The sequence below is a fragment of the Pelodiscus sinensis genome, chromosome 2 (assembly GCF_052426305.1).
Source record: "Pelodiscus sinensis isolate ZL-2025 chromosome 2, ASM5242630v1, whole genome shotgun sequence".
NCBI lineage: Eukaryota > Metazoa > Chordata > Testudines > Trionychidae > Pelodiscus > Pelodiscus sinensis.
This window is the reverse complement of record NC_143053.1, coordinates 79,236,411-79,260,322: the sequence shown is the minus strand read 5'-3', so window position 1 is coordinate 79,260,322 and position 23,912 is coordinate 79,236,411. Positions and strand designations below refer to the sequence as shown.

Genomic DNA, 23,912 nt, shown 5'->3' with positions numbered 1-23,912 from the left:
AATGAAGCCGCGATTTAAATGATCGCGGCTTCATTTACATTTACATGGCTGCCGCGCTGAGCCGACAAACAGCTGATCAGCTGTTTGTCGGCTCGCACGCTAGTCTGGATGTTCCCCCTGTCGACATCAAAGCCCTTTGTCAGCATCCCCGGTAAACCTCATTCCACGAGGAATAACGGGGCTGCCGACAAAGGCCTTTGATGTCGACAGGGGGAACGTCCAGACTAGCACACGAGCTGACAAACAGCTGATCAGCTGTTTGTCGGCTCAGCGCGGCAGCCATGTAAATGTAAATGAAGCCGCGATCATTTAAATCGCGGCTTCATTTGCCTTTGCCTATGTGTCTAATCTACATGCCTCTGCCGACAGAGGCATGTAGTCTAGACACAGCCTTATAGGGCATAGTGTTTACTACTCTGAGTAGTCCCAGTAAACACCATGTCCAGTAGTATTTACAAGGTTGAGACCTTAGTTCTTGTTGACTCACCATTATACTTTAGAAGATTCTTTCTTTTCTGCCATGTGTATGCTCTCCAAAAGTGATATTTTCTTCTTTTTCTAGACTGTGCCAAGAGGCAAAATCTTACTTCTCCAGGCAAAGGTAATAAACCAACACACCCTAATCTGCTGCCCTGCAGTTAAGTGCATTTAAGAGTTCAGCTTGTGGTGCAGGTTTAATAGGGTTGCTATCTATCACCAGTGTCCTATAACTTTATACGTAATGGAACTAGTCCTTCCACTCATTGCATTGGGATTTCCTGGAGCTTTTGGACATGTACAATTTCCCAGTTATTGTGCAAGCCTTTAATAGACAAGTAGACTGGTTTCTGCTTGCACTTGGGAGGCAGAGGAGAACCTCCTGTCCCTTCTTTCATGGACTGTGCTGGGTGGAAATCTCTCTACCAGCATCATTGCTACTTTTGTTCTAGTTACTGTTTTGTAGCTTGGTGACTTCTTAAGCACCTTGAACCCCTGAGGTGGATGAGGTTAATAGTTGTATGTATTTTGTATTGCAGGAGGAATTCACTGGATATGATTTTGAGAACAGATTGCATGTCCGCATACATGCAGCCTTAGCCTCTCTGAAAGAAGTGGTTCCACAGTGACAGATGGGAATTCATTACATATCCTTTCCCATAGTTCCGCACTTTAAGATAAAGCAGAGGATAAAGCTTTTGAGAAGATTGGCTTTTCTTCTGAATACCACTGTGCCAGAGACACTTTCCTAGAATGTTGAGATTGGTGTTGTGTAGTAAAAGTATTACAATCTTAATAATTAAAAATAAAATAAGTCAGCCAGAGGGAGAGGGTTAAGTGATGTTGTGTTTTAACTCTTCATTTAGTTTAAGCCAAGCTGAACGTGTGTAGTTTGTGATTGTGCAGGTAAGGCTACAATAAGCACATATCTAATTTACTGGAACAACATTGGCTCAGTTTTGACAAATATAATTTACCAATTTAAATATGTCTAAAAGATGTTTTCTAGGGAGAACCTCCTGTTTGATAAAAATAATACCATATAAATAACTGTGGGAAAATTGTAAGTTATCAGAGATCGACAGAACTTTTTTCCTTCAAAAGCCAACGAAAAGGAGGGGCACAAAAGAAAACTGTTCAGCCAGGATAACAGCCAGTTTGTTCATTATATTTACTGAGTTAATCCAATGTCTTTATGGTGCATAATATGTGTGTATTTTAGAAAACTTTCACTCATTATTGTGATAAATTATGAACATTTTAGGGTCTTTTCTTCTGATATTTTCCCGCCAAATATTTTGTTTTATTAATGTTCTAAATGGTGCAGTGGCCTGCTAGGCTGTATGTTACAAGACTTAGCATATTGTTTCCCACTCAAGTTGCTAAATCTTGTAAGATAAGGCAGTAACCTTAAAAAATAATCTTTATTTTTAAGCAAGGATGTCTTACTGAATAGTATCACTTCACTTACTTCCATATATGGTACTCTAAACCTCAGGTGTTTAAAGTATTCATATACCTCAGTCAGCCTAAGAATATTGACAACCATATAACTTTAAAAACATGGCCAAATGTGTAATAATACTGTAATCTGTTTGTCAATCAGTGATACTCACTGTCTTTTTATGTTGTCATTTTTTTAGTATAATATTTTATGGAGATACACATTTTGTTTATCAAAAACCTGGCCGGAATAATAGCTGCTTTGTATAACTGATGACTGGATTTCCTTGGAAAAGGTTACCTTCACACCTTATCTTTGCTCTGGCCAGATTACTTTAAATGTTTCTCTAGTGTTTCTCTCTCTCTCTCTCTCTCTCTCTCTCCTCCCCCCCCCCTCCCCCCCCCCTGAATGTTTTCAAAATATAGTCCACATCTCACCTGTGAGGGTTTGCTTTAGGAGTTGCATTTCAGTCCTTGTCTATAGTTACCCAGAGATCAGTACTGCTGGAGAGTGACCTTCTGGGGTTCGATTTAGCAAGTCTAGTAAGGACTCGCTAAATTCAGTGCTGATACTCCCTGACCTCCCATAGCTGTCTGCCACAAAAATTTGATTTAAAGTACATCGGCTCCAGCTATGCTATTTTTGTAGCTGAAGTTGCATATCTGAAGTTGAATTTCTCCCCCAGTGTAGACCTGGACTCAAATGTTACCTAGTATTTGGGGGGTGGGAAATAATGCTCTGAATTCTTTAGACAGGGAGAAAACAGAAAAGATTAACAACCTTTGCTTTCTAACTAGAAATACAGAATTCCCACTGTTAAGGATTCAGTTAGGAGTAGTCCAAGCTCCCCTTTCAATTGTAACCTTGATTGTGATTTAAAAGTGAGCTTAATATACTTTAATTATTTTTATTTCTGATTTATCTGCTTTTTGTTTTTTAATCAAGGATATACTCCACTCTGGATAAATAGCAAATGAGTAACTTTACTTTACCCACGGATTTCTTATAGTGCACCATTTGAACTGAACACAACAACACACCGTCCAGAACACAAAACTCCTGCATTCACTTAGTGTTGGGATGTGAAGGGTCTGGATAACCAAGTTGTACAGTAGAGACAGTATACAAGTAGGTTTACCAAATGGCCTACTCCTGTCACCGGGCCTGTGGAGTTGGAGTGGTATGGAAACAGACTTATCACATTATGTATTCATATACAACACCTAAGCTCTGTGCAAGTTTCAGTTTCTTCAAGGAGTCAGAAAATTATCACTGAAGTGGAACTGTTTCTGTATTTTTCTCCCCTCATAGGAGAATATCTTTATTTGTAAATGTCAGTTATTTTTATATTAGATTATGCCTGTGATGAGAACAATCTCAACTGTATTTTATGTAACTTGAATGAGTTTTTATATTTTAGAGCTCGGAGGCATGGTCTAATAGCAATAATGCAATATGCATCTTCCTGGTGAATATGTTTAATATTTTATCTTTATTGAGTCAGGTATTTTTTGGTGTTTACACAGTTTTTTATCTCATTATGGCTCATTTCAAGTAAATAACCAGAATTTTTAGATGTCACCAAAATAAGATTATTTATTGTGATGTACTGTAAATGTCATTAATTTACAGAACTTGCACTTTTATATTTCTGCTCATAAAATTAAAAGAAAACACAAATCCTATTGTTCTCTTGCTCTTTAAAATTACACTTAGTGAGTGGCTTCCCAAATACAAAGATATGAAGTATTCATAAACATCCAGGATGTTAACTGTGTAACAAAGTTTTTTGGTCAGCAGTTATCTCATCCTCTGTTCTTTCATCATGGTTTTAGTCTTCTGGTTTAGAAAGTGGGTTACGTATTGAGCTCACTTCATGACATGGACATGAAGATTTGACATGAATTGTAAAGACCTTAATTTTATTCTCCCTAAAAATCTGTACCCACAGTATTTCTTTGTTTTCCAAAAATGCCTCTAGTTTTCTCTCAAGTGAGCACATTAATTTCTTCCTTTGCTGACTTTAGATGCTACTTTTGTATTCTAGCCATGCTTGGTTCTTCAATAAAATTCCCAAAACCTATTATTGAATTGCCTGTCAATTTTCCAAATATAGTCCTGTCTAAAGAGCTTATTGGACATTTTCTAAGTTTTCAAAATTATGTTCCAGATTCCAAATGCAAAGCAGTATGTTGGTAGTGCCACACAATACACACATTTTAATACTGAGGTTGTGACAGGGTTAGCTGTCCATGAAATGGCTGCACAAACCACCTCCCTTTACAGTAATGATGACAAATCAAAATCCCTGTAACAATAACAGTTATTGCCAACAAGGAAAATATATGTAATGTATGTTTAGCTGTCTTTAATTTATTAGTTGGAGATCAGCAGCCAGTGCCATCTGACCAGCCAGCTATTCTGGAACCACCAACAGTGCTCTATATGCCACAATTTGGAAATCTCTTACATACTAGACTCCACTAATCTTTAACTGTAAGAAGCAAGAAATAAATATACTCTGTGGGCCAGAGCCTCATAAAAATGAATAGAATGCGAGTCTACTCGGAATCAATGGAATAACTTCATTTATAACAAGGTCTGATTCTAGCCCGTTATGTTGCATGCACAATCAAAACATGGCATAATAAGCAGTCTGTATACTGATAGGTGAATCACTGGGACTTGTCCTGGTTTTTCTGAATTGCATGCACCTGTATAATTTTAATCTATGTCAAATCAATGAAACAATAGTAAAAAATTACTCAGCCCTGAACAACTATGTCCCATTTTGGTGCCCATAATTCAAGATGGTTGTTGATAAATTAGAGACTAATCAGAGAATACCCATCACAATGAATAAACGGTTAGAAAACATATCTTATGGTGATACTTAACAAGTTCAGTCTATTTAGTTTAACAAAGAGATGGTTAATGAGTGACACGATTAGTATCTAAATATTTATATGGAGAACAAATATTTAATAATGAGATTTTCAGTCTAACAGAGAAAGTAATAGTAATTCAAGAGTTAGAAGTTGAAGCTAGCAAAGTCAAACTGGAGATAAGATGTAAATTTTAATGGTACAAATAGATTAACCATTTATCAAGGGTTGTGGTGGACTGAACATCACTGACAATTTTTAAATCAACATTGGCTCTTTTTATTCCTAAGAGTTCTGTACTAAGAATTATTTTGGGGACATTCTCTGGCCTGTGTAGTACAAGCAGTCCCCGGGTTACGTACAAGATAGGGACTGTAGGTTTGTTCTTAAGTTGAATCTGTATGTAAGTCGGAACTGGTGTCAGCCGCTGCTGAAACAGATCAGTTTCAACTGCGGCTGAATCTGGATGCCAGTTCTGACTTACATACAGATTCAACTTAAGAAACCCAGGCGTCCCCAAGCCAGCTGCTGCTGAAACTGATCAGTGGCTGATTCCAGGAAGCCCGGGGCAGAGCAACTCTGCCTCGGGCTTCCTGTAGTCAGCCGCTGGTCAGTTTCAGCAGTGGCTGACTTGGGGATGCCTGGGGCAGAGCAGCTGGGGTGCTGCTGGGTTGCTCCAGTAGTGTGGCTCCTCGGCGCTACTGGAGCAACCCAGCAGCACCCCAGATGCTGTGCCCCAGGCGTCCTGATTCAGCCGCTGCTGGACCCCCCCAGCAGACCAGGAAGACTGGGAGAAGCTTTTCTCGCCCTGGAGGACACGGATGGCGACCCGCTGCCCGTGGGCTCCGGGGCGAGAAAAGCCCCGTTCGTAAGTGCGGATCCAACTTAAGTCGGATCCGCGTAAGTCGGGGACTGCCTGTACAGGAAGTCAGACTAAATAATCTCCATGATCCTTTTTAGCCTTGGAATCTCTGAATCCCATTTACAAGATACACTAGAAAACAATGCAACTGTTTTAAGAAAAACCAAAATCCTGTAACAGTGTTTGCAAATTGATATTCTGTCTGAATGTTAGTTCAGCCACTCCACCCAATAGTAGTGCTTCCAGGCAACTGGTAATTTACTGTGCATTTTAAATGCCTATGTGCTCAGATATACATAGGCATGTTACATCATCTGCTTGGGGAAACATATACTTCCTCATAGACTAGAGGAATATCCCTTACAGTTCTGTGTATTGTCTTTGTTAGCAGAGTATGTGTTCACAAAATGCTTGGCAGCAGTGATCACACACATATATAGAATGAGGGTATTTTGCTGTGATGAGACTGATCAAAGAGAGCCCCCTGCAAGATAATAGGGGGTTAGTCATCAATGGAAATTATATTTAGTTGGTTTATATATGGTGAAATTAACATTTGTCAACATTTCCAGATAAAAATCTAATCCTTTCAAGCCTACATACATTGTATTGGAAACACATTCCTTCTCCATCCACTAATACCATTTGATGTAATATTCCAAATAAAATACAATAGTTAAGTGGGAAAAATCCTTTTGTGCTTTAACCAGTAAAGTTTAATCTTTGAGGTTCATAGCTTTCAACATCTGATCTCAGACACCCAATGTACCTCTTTCCGCTCCAACGTATGATACCGTTTTCTGGGGCCTAACTCCTAAAAAGGTAGAAGATGAAATCTGAAGTGTTTTTGAAAAAGATGTCTCATCTAATTCTAATTGTTCAAGAGTCCATCAAAAAGACTGTTACAAATAGGAAAAGTTTAGTTACAAGATGCAAAAGGTGTCAGAGTCATGCTCCCCTCAAAAACTGCTCTGTTGCCTTCTTCATTTATCATGGTTAGTGGGGGGGAAAACAACCTCAAATCCGTTTGTTTACTGTTTTGGCCTTTAATATATTGATAATAAAGCTGTTTCTCTGCAGTTTCAAGTTGTCAGGTTCATTAGGGGTTGTGAGTCAGTTAAACCATTCCCATTTAAATAACTTAGCAGATGTACCTGGCCGGTGGTGCTCGGGTCTGAAACACAAGTTTTTTTTGAAAATAAAAGGAAAAAGTGCATGGATTATTTAAATGATTGTGTTTTTTTAAAAATACAGTGTTATTTTTATGAAGTAAATATTTTGGGATTTCTTTAAAAAGGGATTGTTTAAATTTTTTCAGTTTTATATTTGTAGTAATATTTTTATAAGGGAATTCCATAAAGTGTATTTTTTCTTCATCCCTATAAACTCATCATTTGTATGTTTTAACAAAAAAGGGCTATACTCAGTTTGGTTTCCAATAACATTTTCTTTTAGTTTTCAGACCTAAAGCATTGATTTAGTTGTGCCCAAACAGAGCACTACTCCAAATTTCTCCATTTTATCTATTTTTCTGTAAGGTTTTTGAGAAGCAATCCTATTGCAGATTCATCCTATTTTTCTGGCTGATCTTGATTCCATCTCTTCCAACATTCGTTCAGGTACATCAATTGTGAGAATTGTACTTGATTTGATGATTCTGTCTCTTTCCTGTTTGGTTTTTTGAGAAGCAATCACATTCCAGGTGTGTCCCTTTTCTCTGGCACAACCAAACCCTTGTGTTCCTTTAAGTTACAAGAGGAAGCTGTATACTGAATTTGGTGGTCCTAGCTCTCACCGTTTAGGAGGAGTTCTTGATCAAAAAGACAAACTCTCTAAAATAGTAATGGTTAATGTCTTAAGCAGATACTTTTGAACAAGTTTTACACTGAAGTTAATTTGGGGGGGGGAGATAGAAACTTCACTGTGAACAAGTAAACATGAGACCATAATGTCCAGTCCAATTTATGCTAAACTCTTCAAGTAAAAGTGCTATGGTGGATTTCTCCTTGGCTCTTTCCAAAGGCAGTGCTGGAGTTCTACATAAGTGAATCACTTATCCAGATTTTTTTCCTGTGTTCTCAGACTCAAAATGGGTGAATGTTTGCTCTTGACTGAAAGTCTCTGAAAATCCATCCAGCTTTTTGTTTCAGGTGATGCTAAAAAGTGTTGCTGTTTCCAAGAGGATTATGCAACTTTTACTGTTACAGCTTTGCAGACTTTGAATGTTATGTCTCTGGTGTAGGAGGCAGGTGCATCCAGGACACTTGTAAAGTAGCCATTGTGTTATCAATACTAAATCCTTTTGCTTAGATTTGGCTTCCAGACTGAAATCTGTATGTAGATTGCTTTGCCAGGCAGGGTGGTTACCTTAATTGTCCTACCTCTCATTCCCATGAATTTTATCTATTATTTTAGACCTCTGTTATACTTTCAAGGAGTATCCTATTTCTCCACATATGAAAATATAGTTAATCTTACTAGTCATGAATTGTTCACTTTATTTGTTGTTTCTCATTGACTGATTCAGTAGTTGGACTTTTTTTATTTTAGCGACATACTTGACAATTTGAAATTTCTCACTACAATGACTATTAAAAAACCACAGCTGTGAAATGTGATTGTGAGCCCCAGTGTGTTGTTTCATGGAGTTTTCTTATTTGCATGTTCTAACCTACTTAACTACCTAGTTTAAAACTTAGCCCCAGCCATGGTTGCTTAATTTTTTTTTATGTTCATGGCAAGAAGGATCATAACAATTGTGCTATATCAGTGCTTCATATTTTATTTTTGTCATGCAGTCCAGTTCTTTATTTTCCAAGAGTGAGAAGCCTTTGAGTGGAGTTTCTTTAGCAGGGAAATAATTAATGACACTTTTTGCCCAGACGGTACACTTCTCAGTGGTTTACCATAAAACTGGCTACCTTCCTACACACCAAACTGTAGAATCTGTAAGTTCATATTAATTTTTATTCTCTCTTTCTAGGGTGATATTTTTAACACGTTCAAAAGGATCACCTTAAGCACCCTGAGTATTCAACAGAAAAGGCATACAAGGACCCAATAGTACAACTGAAGGTATGTAATTACTAGTCTGCAGCTTTCATGAAGAATATTGTATACCATGCATATATTTTACCATGTAGGTCTTTTTCAGAAGTTAGCTTATGAGATAGTTAAATACCTTAATAATTCATTTCAGAAGCTCAAATTAAGTAATTAGAACACAAAATTAAAGTGACAAATTGGAGAATTTTATCAGAAATAAATAGGATGAAATTCAAGGCTATTAACACTCAGGCCACAGGTAGGTGTCATGACCATAGTGTGGTGACCATAGGCCACCTTTAAGGTGTCATGTTGTGCAGGTGGCATGACCATAGATAACAGTAATACAATTTATGTGGTTAGATCTGTTGCTCCTGAATGAATTCTTACTGAGTTTAATGTATTATATTTCAACTTTATAAAGAGCTTTAAGCAACAAAATAAAGACCTTTAACTGTTCAAGTCTTTCTTAATACTTTGAAGTTTCTGAACTGAAATACACAATTTAGGATAAAAAGCTAACTGCTTTTTGATGTCCTACTCTGTTGGGTTTAATTCCCCCTTTCCCCCCCACCCTGATCAACCATTGAATGAATTTCTTAGAAAGAATTTGAAATATTCAGTGTTCTGACAATCCACATGGTTCATTAAGACTGTTGAAAGGACTTAATTTTCAACTATTTTAGTTTAAAATGTTATTACTTTTCCTTATTTACAAGTCGTAAATGTGGAAAATACTTCACATCTTATTGTTTTGTAGACTTAAATTCTAACTCATTTTATCTGCCACTAAATAGTTTTATTTGATAGTAATCCCTTAACACAATTAAGGGAGAAGGATTGATCAATTACAATATACTGTATGAGGTTTTTAAACTAAGAGATGGGAGGAAAGCCGATTGGTGCAGAGAAGCACATAAATCGGATGGAGACTTCTCTTAGAGGAGAATCCATTGATAGAGATTCTCTAGTCTGTAGTCAGAAAGAGAGGAAGGGAGAGGACAAACAATGGGCCAGAGCAGACAAATAACCACATATAAAGGAATCCAAAGCATCAGGGAAGGGCAGACAAATAAACAGTGGATATTTTTTAAAGTGCTTCTACACAAATGCTAGGAGTCTGACTAATAAGATGGTTGAACTAGAGTACCTTGTATTAAAGGAGGAGATTGACATAATAGGCATCACTGAAACCTGGTGGAATGAGGAAAATCTGTGGGACACAATCATACGGGGATATAAAATATATCGGAAAGATAGAGCAGGCCATGTGGATGGTGGAGTGGCACTGTATGTGAAAGATAACATAAAATCAAATTAAATAAAAATCTTAAATGAATCAACATGTTCAATAGAATCATTATGGATAATAATTCCATGCTCCAATAATAAGAATTTAGCAGTAGGGATATATTATTGACCACCTGACCAGGACAGTGATACTGACATTGAAATGCTAAAAGAGAATAGCGAGGCTACCGAAATAAAAAACTCTATAATAATGGGGGATTTTAATTATCCCCATGTTGACTGGATACATGTAACCTCAGGAAGAGAAGCAGAGAGAAAATTTCTCAGTGGCTTTTAATGACTGCTTCTTCGAGCAGCTGGTACAGGAACCCACAAGGGGAGAGGCAACTCTCAATTTAATCCTGAGTGGAGTGAAGGATCAGGTCCAGGAGATAACTATTACAGGACCACTTGGGAATAGTGACCATAATATAATGTTTAACATTCCTGTGGTGGGAAAAACTCCTCAGCAGTCCAGCACTCTGGCATTTAATTTAAAAAAGGGGAATTACACAAAAATGAGGAGGTTAGTTAAACAGAAATTAAAAGGCACAGTGACTAGAGCCTGCAAGCTGCATGGAAACTTTTTAAAGCCACCATAATAGAGGCACAACTTAAATGTATACTCCAAATTAAAAAACAAAGCAAGAGACCTAAAAAAGAGTCACCGTGGCTTAACCACAATGTAAAAGAAGCAGTGAGGGACAAAAAGGCATCTTTTAAGAAGTGAAAGTCTAATCCTAGTGAGATAAATAGAAAGGAACATAAACACTGTTAAATCAAGTGTAAAAATGTAATAAGAAAAGCATAAAAAGATTTTGAGGAACAGCTAGCCAAAAACTCAAAAAACAATAGCAAAATATTTTTAAATACATTAGAAGCAGGAAGCCTGCTAAAAAACAGTGGGTCCCGTAGACAATTGAGATACAAAAGGAGCAATCCAGGATGATAAACCCATTGCAGAGAAACTAAACTTAGTCTGTAACAGGAAAAAACATAGAAGAAAACAGTCTGGTAGCACTTTCATAGAATCATAGAATCATAGGACTGGAAGGGACCTCGAGAGGTCATCGAGTCCAGCCCCCTGCCCTCAAGGCAGGATCAAGCTCCGTCTACACCATCCCTGACAGATGTCTATCTAACCTGTTCTTAAATATCTCCAGAGAGGGAGATTCCACCACCTCCCTTGGCAATTTATTCCAATATTTGACCACCCTGACAGTTAGGAATTTTTTCCTAATGTCCAATCTAAACCTCCCCTGCTGCACTTTAAGCCCATTACTCCTTGTCCTGTCCTCAGAAACCAAGAGGAACAAATTTTCTCCTTCCTCCTTGTGACACCCTTTTAGATATTTGAAAGCCGCTATCATGTCCCCCCTTAATCTTCTTTTTTCCAAACTAAACAAGCCCAGTTCATGAAGCCTGGCTTCATAGGTCATGTTCTCTAAACCTTTAATCATTCTTGTCGCTCTTCTCTGTACCCTTTCCAATTTCTCCACATCTTTCTTGAAATGTGGCGCCCAGAACTGGACACAGTACTCCAGCTGAGGCCTAACTAGTGCAGAGTAGAGCGGCAGAATGACTTCACGAGTTTTGCTTACAACACACCTGTTAATACAACCTAGAATCATATTTGCTTTTTTTGCAACAGCATCACACTGTTGACTCATATTCAACTTGTGGTCCACTATGACCCCTAGATCCCTTTCTGCCATGCTCCTTCCTAGACAGTCGCTTCCCATCTTGTATGTATGGAACTGATTGTTCCTTCCTAAGTGGAGCACTTTGCATTTCTCTCTATTAAACCTCATCCTGTTTACCTCCGACCATTTCTCTAACTTGCTAAGGTCATTCTGAATTATGTCCCTATCCTCCAAAGAAGTCGCAACCCCACCCAGTTTGGTATCATCTGCAAACTTAATAAGCGTACTCTCTATCCCAATATCTACATCATTGATGAAGATATTGAACAGTATGGGTCCCAAAACAGACCCTTGAGGAACTCCACTTGTTATCCCTTTCCAGCAGGATTTAGAACCGTTAACAACCACTCTCTGACTACGGTTATCCAGCCAATTATGCACCCACCTTATCGTGGCCCTATCTAAGTTATATTTGCCTAGTTTATCAATAAGAATATCATGCGAGACCGTATCAAATGCCTTACTAAAGTCTAGGTATATGACATCCACCGCTTCTCCCTTATCCACAAGGCTCGTTATCTTATCAAAGAAAGCTATCAGATTAGTTTGGCATGACTTGTTCTTCACAAACCCATGCTGGCTATTCCCTATCACTTTATTACCTTCCAAGTGTTTGCATATGATTTCCTTAATTACCTGCTCCATTATCTTCCCTGGGACAGACGTTAAACTGACCGGTCTATAGTTTCCTGGGTTGTTCTTATTCCCCTTTTTATAGATGGGCACAATATTTGCCCTTTTCCAGTCTTCTGGAATCTCCCCTGTCTGCCATGATTTTTCAAAGATCATAGCTAAAGGCTCAGATACCTCCTCTATCAGCTCCTTGAGTATCCTGGGATGCATTTCATCAGGACCTGGTGACTTGCTGACATCTAACTTTCCTAAGTGATTTTTAACTTGTTCTTTGTGTATCCTATCTTCTAAACTTACCCTCTCTCTGCTTGTATTCACTATGTTAGGCACACCTCCAGACTTCTCGGTGAAGACCGAAACAAAGAAGTCATTGAGCATCTCCGCCATTTCCAAGTTTCCTGTTACTGCTTCTCCCTCCTCACTAAGCAGTGGGCCTACCCTGTCCTTGGTCTTCCTCTTGCTTTTAATGTATTTATAAAAGGTCTTCTTGTTTCCCTTTATGCCTGTAGCTAATTTGATCTCATTTTGTGCCTTTGCCTTTCTAATCTTGCCCCTGCATTCCCGTGTTGCTTGCCTATATTCATCCTTTGTTATTTGTCCTAATTTCCATTTTTTATGAGACTCCTTTTTTATTTTGAGATCATGCAAGATCTCCTTGTTAAGCCAAGCTGGTCTTTTGCCATATTTTCTATCTTTCCTACACAGCGGAATTGTTTGCTTTTGGGCCCTTAACAACGTCCCTTTGAAATACTTCCAACTCTCCTCAGTTGTTTTTCCCTTCAGTATTGCTTCCCATGGGACCTTACCTACAAGTTCTCTGAGCTTATCAAAATCTGCCTTCCTGAAATCCATTACCTCAATTGTGCTGGTCTCCCTTCTACCTTTCCTTAAGATCATGAACTCTATTATTTCGTGATCACTGTCCCCTATACTGTCTTCCACTTTCAAGTTCTCAACTAGTTCCTCCCTATTTGTTAAAACCAAATCCAGAACAGCTTCTCCTCTGGTAGCTTTTTCAACCTTCTGAAACAGAAAGTTGTCTCCAATGCAGTCCAGAAACTTATTGGATAGCCTGTGCCTCGCTGTGTTAGTTTCCCAACATATGTCTGGATAGTTGAAGTCCCCCATCACCACCAAATCTTGGGCTTTGGATAGTTTTGTTAATTGTTTAAAAAAGGCCTCATCCACCTCTTCCACCTGGCTAGGTGGCCTGTAGTAGACTCCTAGCATGATATCACCCTCGTTTTTTACCCCTTTTAGCTTAACCCAGAGACTCTCTACACAGCTATCTCCTACATTCATCTCCACTTCAGTCCAAGTGTGTACATTTTTAATATACAAGGCAACCCCTCCTCCCTTTTTTCCCTGTCTGTCCTTCCTGAGCAAGCCGTACCCTTCCATACCAACATTCCAATCATGCGTCCCATCCCACCAGGTTTCTGTAATACCAATGATATCATAGTTGTATTTATTGGTTAGCAATTCCAGTTCTTCCTGCTTATTACCCATACTTCTCGCATTTGTATATAGGCATCTAAGATACTGATCTCGCATTTGTATATAGGCATCTAAGATACTACTTTAAAGACTAACAAAACATGTAGATGGTATCATGATATTTCACGGGCACAGCCCGCTGCTTCATCAGTCCAGGTCATCTGAAGAAGTGGACTGTTCCCACGAAAGCTCATGATACCATCTACATGTTTTGTTAGTCTATAAAGTGCTACCAAACAATTTGTTCTTTTTAAAGTTTTTTTCCTCTTACTGTATATAAATTTGACAATCTGTCTCAGTCAAGGAAACTAAAATCTCTGGTAGAAAAATCTGTTTTACCTACTCTCTTTTCTCCTCTCCTATTTTATATGCAGTGAGATGAGAAATCTTGGACTGTTTGGTTTCTAAGATAAATAGTTTTAAATGTTGTTAAAAGACGAAGATCTGAGTTCTGTAAGAAAGGAGCTCTGATACAATCCTGGTTAATAATCAGGTCTCCAATTTAATCTCTGCAGCACTTCCTCCTGTTTATATGAAATCATAAGAAAAACCCCTACGACAGTCGCAGCCTCATCAAGCTGCATTTTGCTGGTAATTTTGGCATTTCCAAAACTTTTAAAAATGTGAATGGGTATGGACATTTGTAAACGAACCATACACCTTACAACAAAAGCCCCCTCCCCCATGTAAGGAAAACTTTGACTTCTAATTTGGTTTAGAAGAAGTAATGACTTATTCAGTTTTCAGACGTTATTTAAGTAACCTGGCGAGGTCCCGATTGTGGACATGAACGAAAAAGAAAGCTCCGCATAGTTTGTCCCAGCTGGAGAGAGCAAGGAAGTCTAGCTATGAGTGTAGCGGGGCAAAAAGCCCCTCGCTGTGCGCCCTGAATCCAGCTGCCAACAGCTGGAGTCAAACGCCACAGAAAGCAGCACCCTCTTCTCTCATAGGCTGAGCGCCAGCGGAGGCCTCCCCCACCCCCCATTGGTGACCAGCCTGGCTGGCTAGGTGAGTGCGGAGAAGACTTTGTGACCTCACAAATGGTACGCCGTCACCTCCCCTGGCCACGCCCACCACGACCCGCTACCTATAAGAGGCCTGGCCTGCGGCGGCCCCCTGTAGAGGAAGCTCCGGCAAGGGAGGCGGAGGAGGAAGCACTCGCACAGCCGAGGAAGTGAAAAGGTCCAGGCTGTCGCCCCTGGCTCTCTGTCCCCGCAGCGTTGAGGAGCGGGGTGTGTGTGGTGTGAACCGCTCCTGGGGCGGGGGCAAAGGGCTTCCTGGCAGGCGCGCAGGTGGCAGCGTGTGCCTGGCCGGGCCCGCCGCGGCGGAGGCTGAGCGGGGCGTGAGCCAGCTGTTCCCAACCCACCCTGCGACTCAGCGAGTAGCTGACTGTAACACGCCCCTTTGATCGGGCTCTCCCGGCCCGGCAGTGGCTTTTCAGTGCGAGCCCCGCCTTACGGGGAGGGGGTTAGCTCCCCCGCTTGTACTTGGGGGCTGGTGTGCCCGAGCTGTGCGCTGCACCCTGCCCAGCAGAGGCTGCGTTCAGAGGGGTCTAAGACAAGCTGGTGTCCCTGAGAGCTGCTCCTTTGTGCAGTGGCAGGGACTTTGCCGAGCTAAATATTGTAACAGGCGCTCAGGTTTGTGGGTGTGTAAGATCATTTGGAAACAGAGGAATTTTACACCATTTCCAAATCACTGTTTCTCGTTTGTTGTTATAGACCAGAAACCCCCTTTCTTCGGTAGTTAGTGGGGTTGGGATTGAGAAGGGCCAGGTGAAATCAGGTGCCATGGTGATAAATCCTGGAACTAGACACGTCTCAGTAGGTCCCCACTGCGCCACACACCGTACTTACGCCGATGTTTTTCATTGTAGTTGTGAGAGTGCAATTTGTCTTCAGTTGAAGATGCATTCTGTAAAGCCCAGGCTTGTTGTTCCATATGGCCTCAAGACTTTACTGGAAGGAGTGAGCAGAGCTGTCCTCAAAGCCAGTCCAAGCAATATCACTGAATTTACAGCTCTTTACTTCAGAGAGCTAATTGCATTTAGAGAAGGTTTGTTCCTACTTGTATGCTGTGATACTTTTCAGTACATTTGGAAAGCTGTGTTATTTCAGAACGCTAACCAAACTGTCCATCTTGCTTTATATTTTTACTTCCAGAAAATCCTAATTTGGATATAACAGACTTGGTTAGAGAATTTCATTTTACTAGAGGTAAGAAGTGTGTCAAATGTGGCCTCTTAATCTACTAGGTTTTAAAATAACAGTATATTGTGATTACAAATTGGTCAAACATGTATTGTCATGCACAATCCTCTCTCTGATAATTTGACCATTTTCATTATTAATAATAAAGTACTATGTAGTACCAGTCATCACAAAGTACCTTTATCAAGTATGAGCCTAGTTCTGTGAGCTGCTGAGTGCCTTCTTTTGACTCCTCACAGGCTGGGACTCTATATAGGAATCCCTGCAAATGTGTATTGGGACTACTGGCTCTCAGTTTAGGGGCTAGTCTCTACACTCCCACAACAATTGTTTTTGGTATTTGAGGTGTCATTTCTGTTTAGCAAAGAATTTCTCTAGCTGAGATTGTAACATGAGTGCATCACAAGGGGCCACATCTCAGTTGTCGGGTACTAGGAAGTATTGCATTAATTATGTCATATCAGAAATTAGTCTGTCAGCTCATCAGTCATCTGCTTGGATTATTTTGAACTGACCATTTGCTCACCCATCAACTCCATTATGATCCAGTCATCTCACCTGTATGCCACCCTTTACCTCAGTATGCTCATCCCTGCCCCTCCCCGTCTAGTCAGTTGCACATGAACCCAGTAGATAAAGGGTGCTTCTCAGAAGCCAAAGGTCTCTTGTCCCTGCCCCTCTGTCATTGTATTGTCATGATGCCATAGGCCTGGAACATGTTTCTGATGCCACAAGTTGTCTTTGTGACGTCATAGGCAGAGCTGTGCGGAAAGGAAGGCCTGTCTCTAGCTAAAAGGACTCGAGTTGTTGGAGTAGCTTAGGCTGATGTGCTGTGCGAATAAATTGGTACTGGTTGTATTTGAGAACTGACAAGCCAGGTGATCTAAGGACTTAGGGGCTAGATGCTAGAGTAGGAATTGGCAGATGTGAGTTTTGGACAAGTGGCTTTGCCTCTGTAGCTCTTTCCTCAGCCTGCTTTGTCTATTCACACTAATCTTGTTAAGGAATGGGTATTTTGCTAATCGTGTAGTTGATATAATTTGTATCTACTGCACAGTTAGTCAATATCAGGAGGCTCCCTCTGGGACCACTGTGCCTTTGCATTTTAAATGCCCAGCAGCTCTTACTACATATAAAATGCAGAGGCACTGCAGTCACAGACCAGCGCAAGCGAGGACTACTCAATTCTTGCTCATGCCAGGTCATGCTCATGCCTGGCCACAGGCAGGGGCTGCTCCAGTAGCAGCCTCCCCTGCCTCCCAGCTGCCTCTGATAGAGACAACAGTTGGGGGAGGGGGAGCAGGTGGCACTGCAGAGATATGCAAATGCCTTATACATCTATACTGTACTGGCTGCAACACACTTTTAAGCCAGCTCCCCCCACCATCTGGTCCTGTCACCTCTCCCCTGCTGCCTCTCATACAGAGGCAGCAAGGAGGCGGGGAGCGAGTAGCTGAGTACTCCACTCAGCTACCCAATAAGCTTATACTTATTGGCAGGGCTCGCTGAGCCGCAGTGAGCCCCGCTCGCCAGCCGCGCTGCCTGACATTCTGTGCATGCGCAGATCGCCCGAACCCAGCTCTTCCGGGTTGTAATCTACTCACCACGGGCAAGTAGATTATATAGATTGTCGAGTCCTCCTTATTGGGTAGTCGAATAGTCTACTACTCGCTTACCTCCCAAATTGAGACTGTAGGCGGGGACTGCTTCATAATGCCTAACACACAGCCCCCACTCTCACTACTCCAGTAAAATCAATATTAATGCCTGACTGAAAGGTTAAAACAATGTAGTGTATTGAAGAGTAGGTTGCACCCCTGGACATTCAGTACAGGGAAGATGATCCTCTGCACTGTGTGATGCTGTGCCCTGCACCGGTGACTGCTCTTGACAGGGTTAGTCAGCGATGCCCCAGCAGGGAACATGTAATGCTCGTGGGAAGGCAAGAGAGTGGGCGGTGGGGGCGGAAAGTGGGAAGAACACATGTAAGCATGGCTCCTATTGTTTCTGCAGCTGTGAAGGGTGTGCACTTCTGCTGGGTTATTAATGATGTGTGCACAGAGAGAGATGTCAAAGCACACAGTTTATAGAGGTTTTTTTGCTATTAGTTTAAACTTGCCAAGAATAGGGGGTTGAGATTTGTTGTAGCTCCTGCTACTTTCTCCTCCTAAACCTCTCCAGATGATCTCATCCCTGTATGACATTAGGTACCAATTCATTTCTCCTGCCCTCAATATCCACCTCTTTACATCTCCCACATCCTTTCATGGTGGATATTAGGAAAAGTTTCTAACTGTCAGGGTAGTCAAACACTGGAATAAATTGCCCAGGGAGGTTGTGGAATCTCCATCTGTGGAGATATTTAAGAGTAGGTTAGATAAATGTCTATCAGGGATGGTCTAGACAGTATTTGATTCTGCCATGACGGCAGGGGGCTGGACTCGATGACCTCTCAAGGTCCCTTCCAGTCCTAGTCTTATATATCTTGAGTAGTGCCATTTTTGCTTGTGCAGTGGCCAAACTAAACATAATAAAAACAGAACTTTTCTTCTCCTCCTCTCCGCTGGTGATATGGTTGAAAAAATGGACCTAGTTCCCACAGAAACCACTCAGTAGTTCCTGTTTCTCTCAAATCTACCTTTCGATCTCTACTGCCAAAACTTTGTTCCGGGCCTCCCACTGACACACATACACACCTCTCCTGACCATACAAACATTCCAACTTCGTGGGATTTGTGATGTGTATGGCCAACATAAATGCTTTATAGGTCCCACAGGGAAGGATAATTTCTCAAGCTAAGCGCTCGATCGTAGTTGGACTGATTTGATTTTTCCTATTGTTTTGCTCACAACTCTTAATTTTTTACTACTCTGGGGAAGATGGTAGCTACAATATGGCAGAAGAGAGGGTTTAGTATTAGTGAAATTGTACATATTCTGCTCCATGATTTTTAGCCTGAATTGTTGACAGTTAAACAAAAATCCAATGTCTTCCTCTTGTATCTAGAATGAACTGATTGAATTAACTTTAAAGCAGGTGTAGTCAGTTTTGCGTATGTCAAGGTCCATCCAGACTCCAGAGAAAATAAAAACTAAAAGTTTTCAGAATCAGTTTATAAGTCTTTAGCAGTCTGATGTTGGGCCTGCAATTCGCCTCGCCTATTAACTATCCCTGCTTTAAAAGCTTGATAAACAGGTTATACCAAGAGCACCAAGAGTTTTGGAAGCACCAGCTAACTGTCCTTGTCTTCTTTTAATTAGTAGAGGGCTGGACAGAAAGACTGCCAGAAAAGAGACCTGATCTTGGAGACCTAAGTGCCGTGTCTCCACTTACTGAGGAACCGAAACGAAAGGAAAAATCCACAGACACAGAGGAGGACCAGCTGCACGAAGGCCCTGAACCTGAATACAGCAGCAAAACTACTCAGTACCCATCGACTCACAGTGACCTTGTAGAAAATGAGCCATCCCCTACAGGACCAGAATCCTCCCCTAAGGGACCGGAACTTGCCTATGTTCCAGCTGATCCTGCCCAGCTTGCTGCACAGATGTTAGGTAACACTGATTCTGTTCCTTCTTTGAAGGATGTGGCAACAAGCGTGCAGACTCTTCCTGAAGTATGTCTGAGCGCAGAGGATACAACAGCTGCACCAGTAGAGGGTGCTGCTGCTGAAGATGCTCCACTTTCCCCAGCTGCTGAGGGTTCTGCACATTCTGTTAAACTGAAGTCAGGCGCCCAGAGTCAGGCGTCCGTTGCCGCGGCCCAGAGTCAGGCGTCCGTTGCCGCGGCCCAGAGTCAGGCGTCGGTTGCCGCGGCCCAGAGTCGGGCTTCTGTTGCCGCAGAGTCCTCTACTGCCCTAAGGTCCTCCAGCAGTCAGGTTGAACGAACAACAAGTGATGTAAATCAAGCTTCCTCAACCCCCTTGCAGGATGAACCACCACCAGCACCACCACCTCCTCCTCCTCCACCACCACCAATACAGGCTGTGTCTTCCCAAAGCGAAATTGAGGTTACATCAGAGATTCAGGCTATGCCAATACATACTGATGATGAGCTCACTACTAAAGGAGAAGTTCCACCTTATATAGAGCAGTTCCCACAGCAAATAGTAATTCCCTTTTTAGAACAAGTAGCTTGTCTGATAGAGATTCAGCAGCCACTAATGCCTTCACTAAATGCAGGTCAGTTTACATGCGCTAAGCTCTTAGATCCATCTGCAGATGATGCAGAATGTGACCCTGAAAGAATGGAAACTACTGCGCAAATGGCATCAGCTGAGCAAGGTTTTATTATGTCAGGTAAGAAAGTTGGCTCTTAATGAAAGTTTCATATTCCAAGTTAAAGGTAGCTGTAGCTCAATAGCTAAATTATTAAATGCAAGCACCTATGCCACTGCAAGGCTATGGGAGCGAGATTGAACTTCCTCACTTTGGGGCACATAAGAAGTTCTGGTTTCCTCTACAATCACCTGGCCCCAATGCACAGGTATTAGATCTCTCTGCAGTTTGTTCCAAAATGTGTGACTAATTGTGAGTAAGACCTGTAAACGTCTTGGAGATTAGTATTGTCCGCATCAGAGAAATGTGTTCACAGGTGCCTTCAAATTGATTTGTTGTGGCATCAGGGATGCAGACAGCACTAGCTCTAGGCCTATGTAAGAGAGAGGTGGAGGTGTGTTTTGCCTTTAAACAAGCCTTGGTCTTGCTGCAAATGAGCCACTCAGTTTGAAGCAATGGCAGAGGTGTAAGATGTAATACTTGTGGCTGAGGAAAGGTGCTGGAGGTGGTCAGAACTTTGAATGTGCCCTGACTTTGAAACCTTTCAATCCTAGCCCTTGCATTAACATAGCCTGTTTGCCTTTAAAAAAGAAATGGTGGTGTTTGCCTGCACTGTCCTGTTCTGCAGCTGGGTCGAGGTGGAAGGACGAGGCACTTGGCAGGAGCTGCTGCAGCTGGCAAGAGGGTCTGGCACTTGTTCTGGTGAGATGGTGTTGGAACAAACTCTTCACCTGTCAAGCACCCTATGCAGACTCCCCTCCCAGCTGCAAATCCACTCTCTGGCCTCTAACATGTGCTCAGCCCATCCCCTTCTCCCAGCTGGAGAATCCCTCCTGTGCCCCCTTCTCCAGCAAGAAGTGCCTGCCTGACTCTCCCTATTATTGCAGAACCCTTCGAGCCCCTTCCAGGCCCCAAGAAAGGTAGAGGTGTTGAGACATATCAAAGCATGTTACTGAACCAAACCATGTTAAGCAACACCAAGGGATTTTTCATGGCTGAAATGAAGAAAGAAGTGTTGTGGTGGGGGCAGTGGGGTTTTAGTTATGATTGGAAGCACTACACATACTCTGATCCCCGTTTGGGTGTTGATAAAGGTTCTTTATCAAATTCTCCTTTGAAAACAGCTGTAAAAAGTAAGAGCCCCCTCTGACTTTTAGGTGGGGGCAGACTGTAGAAATTCCTCTTTGAGGATCTATAGTCAGAGGAAGAGTATGGATCTCTTTGGACATAACTTCAGCACCACTACCCTTTGCTGCAACACTGCTGCTCTCTTCATTTCAGCCTGTGCAAAAATCCCCATCAGTCCTCTCTAACATGCTTTCGTATGGCATGTGTAAGTATAGGCATGTTATATGTAAGGGTTTGCAATTAGATTGCAATTCATAGCTCCTGATACCAGCAATTTTTTAAATTTTTTATTTTATAGCAATGGCAACAACCGAAGCAGGACAACCACCACCATATTCTAATGTGTGGACACTCTATTGTCTAACTGATTTGAATCAACAAGGTCGAAAGTCACCACCACCCCTTCCTCCTGCTGGAACTGGTGCTCCTTATCCCCAAGCAACCCTCTATATATCTAGTGGGAAGGAACAACAGCCGTTCCTACAACAGCAGCTGCCACCACAAGGTCCACCGCCACAAGTATCCTCTCCAACTTATGTGATGGAAGAAGGCAAGAGGGGAAATGCACCACCCTTCATTTTAGTGGGCTCTACTGTTCAGAATGTACAGGACTGGAAATCTATTCCTGGCCATGCTGTTCTTGCACAGCATGAGACAAGTGCTGTGAGGAGATTCACTACCGTACCCATACCAGTTGCCAGACCAGCAGATCTGAAAATGGCCACTCCAAGCCCCAATTCTAATTCTGCACAAGAAACTGCTAGACCACCAACCCCAGTTTTTCTTTCAGTTGCCATCCCCTTGGATGATGTAATGGCTGCAAAGAGAGGTGCAGCTGGTGACAAACAAACAGGCATAAATCCCTTTGCAGGAAGCTATGGTATAGCAGGCGAGATTACATTTACTTCTGGCCCGGTCCGCAGAGCAGACTCATAAGGTAGGCAGCTTCATGTCAATGTGCATAGCTGAAGTTTTGCTTTACATTCAGATTTATGGCAAGGCTGATTTTGAACACAGCCTGGAATTTAGAGGTGCTGACGACATAACTTCACCTGAACCTAAAGTGCCTTGAGTGACAGCTGAAACCACACAACATATTTGATTTGAAGCCTGCTTAACACTGATTGGGGACATTGATTCCTCTTCCCATTCCCTTAGCCCATGATGCTTCACAAGGTTGGAGCTAGTGTATCTGACATACAGTGCAAGTGCAGAGGGAGGTTTAGTACATTTTGATTTTAGATAAGCTGTGATGGGGTTTGGAGCTGATTCTAGCTCTGGCCTTTGCAAATCCTGTAAATTGCTAATTAGGGATGAATAACTTATTTTCATCACCCTCTGCCAGAATCCTCTACTAGATGCATTGTAGATTTATACCCTGTTACAGTGCATGGCCACAGATGAGCACAGAGGTACAAATTACAGCTTCAAGACCTGGGCTCATGCAAAACAGGAGTGTAAATGTAATTGGACAAAGGGCTAGTCATCCCATGTACAGTCCCTGGTATAACCTCAAGCACTTGTTGATTTTTAGCTTGGGCAAGAACTAGTCCTGTTCTGTCTCCAAGCTGCAATATACGCCTTCCAATTCCATTGCATACAACCCCTATGTGCCCTGTTTAGTAGACCTATCCCAGGTGGGGGAGTGCTATTTCCAAATCTCTTTTGGAAAGGATAGGAGACGACTGTGCATGTGGATGAGTGGTATGAGAAAACATATTAACTAAGTATAATTTCTTTAACAGGTTGAAAGAAGATGTCATGTTAACTTCACCCTGAGATGGAAATCTGCAACTTAAAATAAATTAACTTAATACAAGCACTCAAAAACTAGGCAGTCTGCTAGAATGCTTTTTTTTTGGGGGGGGGGGGACACTTTCTGGAGTGTTGGCAGAATACTAACAGCTTACTGAAGATAGTTACATAATGAGGCTTCCAGGGGAAATTATAGCACCAGCAGCACAGGCAATGACACTTATACCCATAAGAATGCTTCCTCACTGTAGCAAGTGGGTGGCTGAGTTCCCCTGGCAATGTTTAGCTAATAGAGTTCAGTGCACTTTTAATGGCTATATGGAAGGCTACATGGTACCCTTAGCTAAGTGTGCATGGAACTAATTTAAAACCATCCTATACTGTTACAACAGTTCTGTAGACACTTAAGCAATGCCTTTATACTTAGGATGTCCCCAAACAGACATTACAGCTGGGAGCTGCAATGAGGTATGGGGGAGAGGGGAAGAACCACTACATAGCTAGCAGATAGTACTGTGCCACACAGAGGGCCGGTGCTCCAGGCATTTATTAAACTACAATGGACATTGAAGACAATCTAGTTTTGCTCTGTTAGACTCTTAACAGTTCTCAGCGGTTACCAGAGAGTATCCGTATCTTTTCTAAACTATCTAGTGATAATAGCTTGATTTCTGAATCTATTCTTAGAGGCCCAGTCTTTAGGAGCTC

The 23,912-nt window shown here is 41.6% G+C and overlaps 3 protein-coding genes across 8 annotated transcripts in view; 2 read left to right on the top strand and 1 right to left on the bottom strand.

The window, feature by feature from the left end:
- Positions 1 to 4,004, top strand: part of TTC39C (tetratricopeptide repeat domain 39C) — a 65,846-nt gene extending 61,842 nt beyond the window's left edge. The window contains exons 13-14 of the mRNA XM_075920855.2: positions 563 to 601; positions 1,017 to 4,004. Coding sequence (XP_075776970.1) covers positions 563 to 601; positions 1,017 to 1,106 — 129 coding nt within the window. The 3' untranslated portion in view covers positions 1,107 to 4,004. The remainder of the gene's footprint in view (positions 1 to 562; positions 602 to 1,016) is intronic.
- LOC102449577 (oxysterol-binding protein-related protein 1-like) overlaps positions 1 to 23,912 on the bottom strand; it is a 45,264-nt gene that overhangs the window by 2,750 nt on the left and 18,602 nt on the right. The window lies entirely within an intron of this gene.
- Positions 5,562 to 23,286, top strand: LOC102446746 (uncharacterized). Of its 6 annotated transcripts, XM_025181723.3 has the most exons (8): positions 5,562 to 7,287; positions 8,652 to 8,743; positions 14,787 to 14,844; positions 15,710 to 15,888; positions 15,996 to 16,049; positions 19,305 to 20,342; positions 21,748 to 22,386; positions 23,195 to 23,286. In XM_025181723.3, the coding sequence occupies exons 4-7, from the start codon at positions 15,741 to 15,743 to the stop codon at positions 22,383 to 22,385; spliced, it is 1,878 nt and encodes a 625-aa protein (XP_025037508.3). In that variant the 5' UTR covers positions 5,562 to 7,287; positions 8,652 to 8,743; positions 14,787 to 14,844; positions 15,710 to 15,740; the 3' UTR covers position 22,386; positions 23,195 to 23,286. The 6 variants fall into 6 exon arrangements, with proteins under 6 accessions (XP_025037508.3, XP_089632413.1, XP_089632412.1 ...); XM_089776287.1 differs by lacking the exon at positions 14,787 to 14,844; XM_089776286.1 differs by having other exon boundaries at positions 5,562 to 8,743.

What these genes read in the sequence shown, in the direction of transcription:
- LOC102446746 (XM_089776287.1), top strand. Translation starts at nt 15,741, where the DNA reads ATGCATTCTGTAAAGCCCAGGCTTGTTGTTCCATATGGCCTCAAGACT. An exon ending in GCTAATTGCATTTAGAGAAG is followed by an intron (nt 15,889 to 15,995) that starts GTTTGTTCCTAC and finishes TTTTACTTCCAG; the next exon opens with AAAATCCTAATTTGGATATA. An exon ending in GCAAGGTTTTATTATGTCAG is followed by an intron (nt 20,343 to 21,747) that starts GTAAGAAAGTTG and finishes TTTATTTTATAG; the next exon opens with CAATGGCAACAACCGAAGCA.